The sequence below is a fragment of the Lucilia cuprina genome, chromosome 2 (assembly GCF_022045245.1).
Source record: "Lucilia cuprina isolate Lc7/37 chromosome 2, ASM2204524v1, whole genome shotgun sequence".
Lineage (NCBI taxonomy): Eukaryota > Metazoa > Arthropoda > Insecta > Diptera > Calliphoridae > Lucilia > Lucilia cuprina.
The window spans coordinates 43,567,335-43,578,190 of NC_060950.1; the positions used below are offsets into that span (position 1 = coordinate 43,567,335).

The window sequence follows — 10,856 nt, forward strand, 5'->3', positions numbered from 1 at the left end:
TTTTAAGTAATTCAATTTGATTGAAATTTTAAATTGAGTAGTTTTAGTTATAATATTTTTATAAATTCATTAGTTTATGTTTGGGAAATTATATAAATATATTTAGAAAATCTTATTTAGTAAATTTAGAATATGTTTTAATATTATAAGTAGTTTTAGCTAGAAAATGTATATATGTAGTTTTAAGTAGGGAATTTAGAATAGGCTTTAAATATCTGTGATAGTTTAAATTTAGGTTAGATTTTGCATATTTTTCAATAGTTTTTATTAGGTAATTTAGGTTAAATTTGGAACATGATTAAAATTATGTTAAGGTTAGCTTTTAATTAGAGGATTTAAATTATTTTTTAATAAGCGGATTTAGGTATTATTTGGACTGTTTAAATAAGTTTGAATTATTGAATTTAGGTAAAAATTTTGATGTATAATAATAGGGATGCAATTTATATATTATCTTGTTGGAATTTGAGCTTTTTGGTCTTCTATCTCCTATAGAGTTGTAGTATTGTTCGGTTTCGATGACTTTTGTGGTAAATTATGTACAATTTTTGACATGTGGTCTTAATGTATCACTGGTGTACAATGTATATGGTTCTCAGACACGTGCTTGTAGGTTTTTTTCTCAAGATTTTCAAGGAGGAGTTGGGAGCCACTATATCTGTGGGTCTCTTTTTAAAACGAATTATGAAATAGATGCACTTCCCTAATAAAAGGTTGAAACCACGTTAGGACGACAAAGTTATATAATAGATCCAATAAATTATCTTACCTCAAGAAAAATTTCGACATGTCGTAGTTGTTGTGTTTTAGTAACACTACTTTGAAACATTAACTTGATTGCTCTATTAATTTATAATAGTTTGATCAAATTTTAATCAAGAAATCTTATGACTTTTAAAAACTAGTTATATATGTATGTATATCACTGTATATTAACAATGCGAGTAGTTACTTTACTCTTAAACAATTTACCTGACCAAAGCGCAAAAATAGAATATTAATATAGACATTGCTTATCAACTACTCACATTTAATAAATTACGCACTTTGTCAAGGAGATCTGAATGACATTGGAATTATCATTAATTTGATTAAAGTTAAAAAAAAGACAAAAATATTACCAAAATAAGTATAAAAAAAACAAGTAAGAATTTTATTGGATGTGCCGAATCTTATATACCCTTCACCATGATGTGTTAAAACACAGTCATTACGAATATTATTACTAAAAATCAAAAAATAACAATTGTAGCCCATTTTATACTATCTAAATTAATCCGGGCTCTACATGCTTAAATTCATATTTCTAGGTTCAATATTATAGAAATTTTAAAAAGTACCTTTTGAAGAACGAAAAAGTAACAAAAACTTCCCTTTTATGGGTTCCCAGGCTCTACATAATGTTAATAGGTTCAATATTATTGAAAATTCAAAAAGTACCTTTTGTAGAACGAAAAAGTAAAAAAGTCTCTTTTTGTAGGTTCTTACCTAGTCAACGCTCTACATGCTAAATTTCATGTTTCTAGGTTCAATATTATAGAAAATTCAAAAAGTAGAAAGAAAAAGTACCAAAAAGTCTCTTTTTGCAAGTTCTTACCTAGTCAAGGCCCAACATGCTATTATAGAAATTTCAAAAAGTACCTTTTGAAGAACGAAAAAGTGCCAAAAGTACCCCTTTTATGTGTTCTATCCTAATCCTGGCTCTACATACTTAATTTCATGTTTCTAAGTTCAATATTATAGAAAATTCAAAAAGTACCTTTTGTAGAACAAAAAAAGTACCAAAAAGTCCCTTTTTATAGGTTGTTACCTAGTCAAGGTTCTACATGCTAAATTTCATGTTTCTAAGTTCAATATTAAAGAAAATTCAAAAAGTACCTTTTGTAGAACAAAAAAAGTACCAAAAAGTCCCTTTTTATAGGTTACCTAGTCAAGGTTCTACATGCTAAATTTCATGTTTCTAGGTTCAATATTATAGAAAATTCAAGTGACTTTTGTATAACGAAATACCAAAAAGTCCCTTTTTATAGGTTCTTACCTAGTCAAGGTCCTACATTCTAAATGTTATGTTTCTAGGTTCAATATTAAAGAAAATTTAAAAAGTACCTTTTGTAGAACGAAAAAGTACCAAAAAGTCCCTGTTGAGAACTTGATTGTATTAACTCAAATTTTGGGTGTAACATTTTAGCTACCTACAAATTTTTATCCCACTAGTTGCGACACGTATATAAATACTATGTAAAAAAATAATTTTTTCGTACCACTTTTGCTTCATATATTAACAAGAAGTTTGTTACAAATTAAAACTTATATTTTTTATACCTAACATTCAGTATTTTAACGTCGACTCGTGAAGTTTATTTTGTCTTAGTATATTTAATAAAGCGTTATTTTGTCAAATAAAAAATATGGTTTTTTAATATCAAGATATAAAATTATTTGGAATTAAGTATCGCATTAAAGGACAGAAAAAGGCTTTTGTCCTCAACACGGTCCTTCGAACCGGATGATATAGTTCATCCGGAAGATTTCATCATCAACAACTCAAGCAAAGTGAGTCATGTCGTCAAAAGAGGAGCAAACTCCTTCACCGGGTGTTAAGACTGGAGGGATAATTCACACAAAGGAGTTACAACGAAAGAATTATCTCAATAGAGTTTTAAAAGAAGTGCGTAACATATCGAATTACTCCACTCTATCAATTCATCAACTGGAGGTCAAATTTTCACTATTGGAGCGGCAGTTGGAATCATTTGAAAAGGTTCAGGGCCACCTCGAATCGTTAGATGACTCACAATTTGAACAAAACCACCGACTAGTATTTGAGGATGCATATTTTAAACTTAAATCGGAGATTCTTGTTTATCTATGCATCGATGAGTAGTACACATTTAACACGTTCCCACGACAATTGGATCTTCGCTCCGGAACGACCCGAGTCATACTCGGCCAAAGATTGTCAACCCAGCGACAGCTGTATCAACCGAAAGTTTTTTCCCCAGTAAAGAACTATCGGCCACAGTCGAGCTGTTACAACAACAACAACACATTTAACAACATTACAACACTCAACAAAACCTCAACTTCCAACTTTGCAATTGACGAAATTTAGTGGAAATTACAATGATTGGATTGAGTTTTATAATATGTTTGGTATTTTGGTTCACAATAACGCTGATTTATCACCAATATCTAAATTTCAGTACCTCCGGTCTTGTCTTACGGATAGCGCAGCCAGGCTAATCCAATCACTGGATATTACACCAGAAAACTACAATAAGGCTTGGATATTCTGAAATCGCGGTACGACAACAAAAGATTAATTTTTCAGTCTCACATGCAGAACATCTTTGCCATCAAGGAGCTTTCAAAACCGAAGGTAAACATTGTTAGAGAATTTATTGATTCCGTAAATTTTATTCTCTTCACACCGACGAGCTCTGAGAGAATAAAACAAACTTGTGAGAACGAAACGCACTCACTAAACTTCAAATTTTCTTCGCAAAATTGCGAGGATATTACCACTTATTAGTTTTTCTTATCACTTAAACTTCATGTTTATTATTTTTTTTCAATACTATTCATTTATTTAAAACACCGAAAATAATTTATATTTTACAAACGAAAAAATATTTTTTATTCTTTTACATTTTATTTTAATTAAAATTGAGAAATGAAAAGTTGTACATTTTAGTATTGAAAATTAAAAAAAGTATTTTACATACTTTTTTTCATTTTGCATTAGAGCAGAAAAAAATAACAAAAAGACGTGTTTGTAATATGTTTTAAGATAAAATATCTTTTCAAAAAAAAAAATAACTAATATTTTATTTGACTGCCATATAAAATTTCATTAAAAACACACAAAGAATAACGTCCAAAAAATACATTATTTATTTAGTACCTTTTGAACAACTGTGTTTATTTTTGTGCTTCTACTAATACAATTTCCAATTTTAATATACCAGCAAATATTCATTTAGCAGATAAACATTTTTATGTTCCCGGTCCTATTGATTTGCTTATCGGAGCTGGATTGTTCATTGAGTTGTTGATGATTGGTCAAATTAAAAATAATGGATTGTCACAGGCGCTAATGTCAAAAATAATCATGTGTCAACAATAAACAATACAAAATCAAAAATAACACAAACTTCATTATGTGTGACGTCATCAATACCAAACTCACCACGATCAACAGCTGTAAAAGCAGACAATTCATTACCTACCACTAATAAATCAAACCATCCGTCAAGTAAATTGCTTGCATAATACAACAAAACCAACATACAAATCGTTAATTGAATCTGACGAGCCTTTATTAGAAAATATTTTAGAACGTTTTTGGAAAGTCGAAACTTTGTGTGAAGATAATAATAGATCCGAGGAGGATAAGTGTGAACAATTTTTTAACAAAACAACAACTAGATGTCCGGTCACAAATAAATTCATAGTGAAACTTCCATTTAAAACAAATCCAATATTAAAGCCGGATAGCTCGACTACAAGGTTACGAGTTGTCTTTGACGGCTCATGTCGTACGTCCAACGGACTATCCTTGAACAACATTTTGCGTGTGGGACCAACACTTCAAGAAGACATTTTTTCTATTCTCTCAAGGTTTCGTTTTCACAAATTCGTGTTAGTTGCTGATATTGCCAAAATGTACCGGCAAGTGTTAATAGATGAAAACGATGCACGTTGACAAAGTATTGTATGGAGAAACAGCCCTAATGAGTCGTTTTAAACTTTCGTCTTAAAAACTGTAACTTATGGTACGTGTTGTGCGCCATACCTGGCAGTGAAGTGTCTTCAAGTGTTAGCTAAGGAAGGTGCATCAGAGTTTCCATTAGGATCCGAAGTCACATTACGGGACTTTTATGTAGACAACCTGATGACTGGTGCTAATTGTGTCAACGAAGTGGTCGAAATAAAACGCCAAGTTATTGAGTTATTGAAAGGTGGTGGTTTTCCTCTACGAAAGTTTGCTGCCAATTCTGAAAGCATATTAGCTGATGTTCCCGTTTCCGAAAGAGAGGAAGTTTTAAAAATTGATGACTCAGAATACATTAAGACATTGGGTCTTAAGTGGTCGCCACGTGAAGACATTTTTAGCTACTCTTACAATCAAGGTCACATGTATGTTTCTAAAATCACCAAAAGAACAATTCTATCCCACATAGCAAAACTATTTGACCCGTTAGGTCTGGTCAACCCCATTGCAGTAAGGTGTAAGTTGTTGCTGCAATCAATTTGGTCATTAAAACTTCACTGGGATGAGTCCGTGCCTCAGAATATTATGAGAGAGTGGGAAAAGATTCAAAATCAGCTGCTTATGATACCAACAATCCAAGTGCCCAGGTACGTTAATGTAAACTGTTACACTAATATTCACGCATTTGCAGATGCCAGCATGAAAGCGTACGGTGCATGTATATATGCTGTAACAAACAATCCAAATGGGAAATGTTCCTCACTTTTATGTTCCAAGTCACGTGTTGCACCATTAAAAACAATCAGTCTCCCCAGGTTGGAATTGTGTGCAGCCCTGCTGTTAACGCAGCTTTTAAGTTCTGTGCTGAAAATGTTACCCGTAGAACCTCAGAAAATCACATGCTGGTCTGATTCGACAATAACATTGTGTTGGATTGCTGGAGAGTCATCACGCTGGAAACCTTTTGTGAAACATAGAGTTGATAAAATTAAACTAAATATGCCATCAGCTGATTGGCGCCATATTCCATCATAACTCAACCCAGCGGATATTGCATCGCGCGGAACAAAGGCGTTTATTGAATAATAATCAATGGTTTCACGGGCCAGAATTTTTGTTGCAAGATGAGTCGTCTTGGCCCATTCCCACTTTCACCTACCCAGAAGATGCAAATTGTGAAATGAGACGAACCGCTTTATTGGTACCAAATAATTTAACAATAAAAACAAATGACATATTGAGGCAACATAAATATATTAATAGTTATGAAAAGCTTTTAAGAATATTTGTTTACGTGTCTCGATATGCATTTTCTATTGTGCGTAAAGAAACACCAAAAATTGGCCCAATTGAAGTAGAAGAAATGAAAATATCATTGGAACTTATTTGCCGTTTAATTCAAGGTCAGTTATTTTCAAGGGAGCTTAGTTGTCTTAAAGATAATCAACAAATTCATCGTCAATTAAAGTTAGTAATGTTGTCACCATTATTACAAAATGGTCTAATACGAATGGGTGGCCGACTCAATAATACAAATCTACCTTTTTCGGTAAAACACCCAATAGTACTACCATCAACACATAATTTCGTACATACTCTTATTCGATACTATCATCACAAAAATCATCATGCAGATGCACAAACTCTACACAATATTCTTCGTGAAATTCTGTGGATACTTAAGGCAAGACATAATATAATACATAACTGTGTTTTCTGCTATCGATTTCGTCCTGTAACAGAGCATCAAATAATGGGAGCACTACCAAAATTTGAGTTAATACAATCAAGTTCTCAACATGCTCCCCCTTTGGAAGCCTTGTTTCAACATTAATATTTAAACCAGATTCGATGGGAAGTTTGCAAATTTTCGTAACAGCTCTTTTAAGGACACCTTCTGTGGTTTTTACAGACACTTCTCGGACTTAACCATCTTGACCTTGATTTGTTTTAATTACCCGGCCAAGAGTCCACTTCAATGGTGGTGTTGAATCTTCTTTTATTAACACAAGGTCGTTTAATTTGATATTCGGTTGAATAGATGTCCACTTTGTTCTGCTTTGTAAAGATTTTATGTACTCATTTCTCCAGCGATCCCAAAATTCTTGTTGTATCCATCTGAGAATGTGATATCTTTTTAGTGAGGCTGGATTAACATTGCTTGTTGATGGTTCCAAAATAGTATTTAGTGGTCGACCAATTAGGAAGTGTGCAGGTGTAAGTGGACGAAGATCATTTGGGTCATTTGATAAGGGAGTAAGAGGTCTGCTATTGACAATTGCTTCGGCCTGACAAGACACAGTATGAAGTTCATCAAATGTGAGTGTGTGATTACCAATGGCTCTACGTTTATAGTGCTTTGCCAATTTAACCGCACTCTCCCACAAGCCTGCAAAATGAGACGACCGCGGGGGTATAAACCTCCATGAAATACCTTCCTGACAGCAGCTTTTATACACCAGTTTATTATGTTGTTCAGATAAAAAATGTTGCAATAATTCCTCCAGCTCTCTATTTGCACCTATAAAATTGGTTGCATTATCTGAATAAATTGTAGAACACCGTCCTCTTTGGGCTATAAGTCTTTTTAATGCTGCGATAAATGCATTAGATGTTAAGTCTGGTACGAGTTCAAAATGCACGGCCTTAACTGAAAAACAAATGAAGACTGCAAAGGAGATCGACCACGTATTTGCTGTGTTATATAAAATAAGCCACAGTAATCGACGCCCGATAATGCAAAGGGATGAACTTGACATTTTAGCTACCTACTTAGTATTATTATTTGTAACAACAAAACATAGAATGCAAATATATCTGTGTATCTACCAACAAATTTTTATCCCGCTAGTTGCGACATGTATATAAATATTATGTAAAAAAATGAATTTTTTCGTACCACTTTTGCTTCATATATTAACAAGAAGTTTGTTACAAATTAATACTTATATTTTTATACCTAACATTCAGTATTTTAACGTCGACTCGTGAAGTTTATTTTGTCTTAGTATATTTAATAAAGTGTTATTTTGTCAAATTAAAAATATGGTTTTTTAATATCAAGATATAAAATTATTTGTAATTAAGTATCGCATTAAAGGGCAGAAAAAGGCTTTTGTCCTCAACAGTCCCTTTTTATAGGTTTTTACCTAGTCAAGGTCCTACATTCTAAATTTCACGTTTCTATTTCATGTTTCTAGGTTCAATATTATAGAAAATTCAAAAAGTACCTTTTGTAGAAAGAAAAAGTACCAAAAAGTCTGTTTTTGCAAGTTCTTACCTAGTCAAGGCCCAACATGCTAAATTTCATGCTTCTAGGTTCAATATTATAGAAATTTTAAAAAGTACCTTTTGAAGAACGAAAAAGTACCAAAAATCCCCTTTTATGTGTTCTGGGCTAATCCGGGCTCTACATACTTAATTTCATGTTTCTAGGTTCAATATTGTAGAAAATTCAAAAAGTACCTTTTGTAGAAAGAAAAAGTACAAAAAAGAGCTTTTAAAGGTTCTTACCTAGCCAAGGTCCTACATTCTAAATTTCATGTTTCTAGGTTCAATACTATAGAAAATTCAAAAAAGTACATTATGTAGAAGGAAAATGTACCAAAACAACCCCTTTTATAGGTTTTTATTAACCTCAGGCCTTTAATGTTTAATATCATGTTTTTAGGTCCAATATTATAGAAAATTCAAAAAGTACCTTTTGTAAAACGAAAAAGTACCAAAAAGTCCCGTTTTATGTGTTCCCACCTAATCCGGGCGCTACTTACTTAATATCATGTTTCTAGGTTCATTATTATAGAAAATGCAAAAAGTACCTTTTGTAGAACGAAAAAGTAAAAAAATCCCCTTTTAAGTTTTCGAACCTAATCCGGTCCTACATACTAAATTTCATGTTTCTAACCAATAACAACATACTCCTTGTTTGTATCGTGACGTCATGCTCAGCATTGTTTTTATAAACAAGTGCAATAGAAAATTTACTGTATGATTATGTGTTTTGTTTTGTAATTTACAGTTTTTTCTGTGCATGAATAAATCTAAATAATCTAAATTTTTTATGAAATTTTCACAGGTTGTCTCAGATTTTTGCTCATATCTCCGGTATTTATGGACCGATTTTGCTGATTTTAAATAGCGATCTTCTCGAAAGCATGTCTAACAGAATTATTGAAGATTCGGATCTCGCCGATATCTGGGCGAGAAAATTATATTATAGAATTTACAAACGGAATGACAAACTTATATATACCCTTCTCAGGAAGGTGAAGGGTATAATAAAAAAATGTTGAATCTCTCAGAGTTAACAAACTTACGTACATGTCAAAAGTTAAAGAAAGGCAAAAAAATGCGATCATAAAAGATATTAAGCTTTTGAAGTGTAAATTTTCAGCATTAACAATCTTACAAATATATTTACATATTTGTATGTACGTATGCTCGTTAACTACTCATTGTCCATATGCAAGAAAAAATATAGCATGCTAGAAAAGTATTTATACGATAAGAGATGTAATATCCATACAAAAGAAAATTTACTCAGTGAACATATTTTTATGAAACAATTATAAATTATTTGTTTACGTACAATAAGAGTTTATTATACATATGGGCCGATCGCGATGAAATAGTTAGTTCTATTGGATAGTAATTCAGACACAATTTTTCAACAAGATCGCTCGTCAACTTTCTAAGTTAGAGGCGGTCAAAATTTGACATTTTTGCCATGCAGGTGTTTTTTCGCATCCATGTAACTTATTACCTATTGTTCTTAGCAAAATGTGTCCCAAATAGTTAAGATAGCTATTTATGCAATCTTTCGAAAAAAAATTAAAAATTTAATAAAATATTTTTGATTTTTTTTTTCAAAATGGGCCCTTTTTTATTTTTTTTTAAGAATGCTTAAGTCTTTTCTTAAGCGACCTATATGGTCGCTTAGTGGGATGCGAAAAAAATATTTTGTAACTCAAGATTTAAAATTTTCGATTTTTTTTGCAAAATCAAAAACTTTGTGGACTTTTTTTTTTAAATTTACCCATTTTTTATTTTTTTTTTTTGCTCAGAAGAAAGCTTATGTGTTTTCCTTTAACACCCTTGTTGTCGCTTAGTGGGATGCGAGTGGGATATCTATCTTTTACTTTTCTTTGAAAAATCAAAAACTTTTTTGGCTTTTTTCAAAATGGACTCTTTTTTTATTAATTTTTTTCTCAAAAGAAAGCTTAGGTCTTTTCCTTTAAAACCTTTTTGGTCGCTTAGTAGGATGCGAGTGGGATATCTAACAAAATAAATGTTTTGTAACTCAAGACAAATGTTTTTAAATTGATTTTTTCATATTTCTAAAACCTTAAAAATAAAAACCACAACAACTGGCCGATAATAGCCACTGGTGGGGTGCAATATGAGGCCTACCGCTATTAATTTTCCACCGCCAAAATTTGTCTGAGTTTTGTATCTTGCGGTAGTGATTTTCATTGTTAAAATATCAGGTGCCCCAGAAACAAATTTTTGGAATCAAGTGGAAATATTTTATGGCCCTTCTCCGAAGTACCAGTTTATTTATTATTTTATGACATTTGACTTTAAGAAGTGGGTGGAGAGGTAGAAGTTGACAGGTAGGTTATTATATATGTGGTGGTTTATTTTTATAATTATTTGTAACATTTGGTTAAACTAGGTACTTTAGTATGTAAGTCCTTCTTGACCCTAAAAAAAGATTTTTGACTCATTCATTAAAACGTACTACCTATATGATCTTAAAAAAACTATTTATTGTCATTCTGAATACATACGGAAATCAGTTTTTTAGAAACAGCGTTAAAGTTAAGACGTGTGTTATTTACATAAATACTTACAAAATTCAAAATGTCTACGAGTCCTAAAAAGGCTAAGGTTGAAAATGAAATTTATTCGTCTTTTTGTTTTAATCCCTTTAACAAAATGAAGCACAGATCATCAGATATGCGAAATATTTTCGACGGCTTATTAAAAAATTCCCTACGCTGTCAAAACGATTGAAAATTTGTGGATCATGCAGGAAAGAGCTCGGAAAGTTGAAGGAATTACCGAATTTGAATAGTAATGAGCCTTGCGTTGAAGTTATTCCAGATGAAGACAAAAGTAATTCCGAGAATGAAGAAATATA

The 10,856-nt window shown here is 31.8% G+C and overlaps 1 protein-coding gene across 1 annotated transcript in view; it reads left to right on the forward strand.

Moving 5' to 3' along the window:
• The first annotated feature begins 5,894 nt into the window (after positions 1-5,894).
• LOC124421477 overlaps positions 5,895-10,856 on the forward strand; it is a 5,791-nt gene continuing 829 nt past the window's right edge. Inside the window, exon 1 of the mRNA XM_046956750.1 lies at positions 5,895-6,228. Coding sequence (XP_046812706.1) covers positions 5,895-6,228 — 334 coding nt within the window. The remainder of the gene's footprint in view (positions 6,229-10,856) is intronic.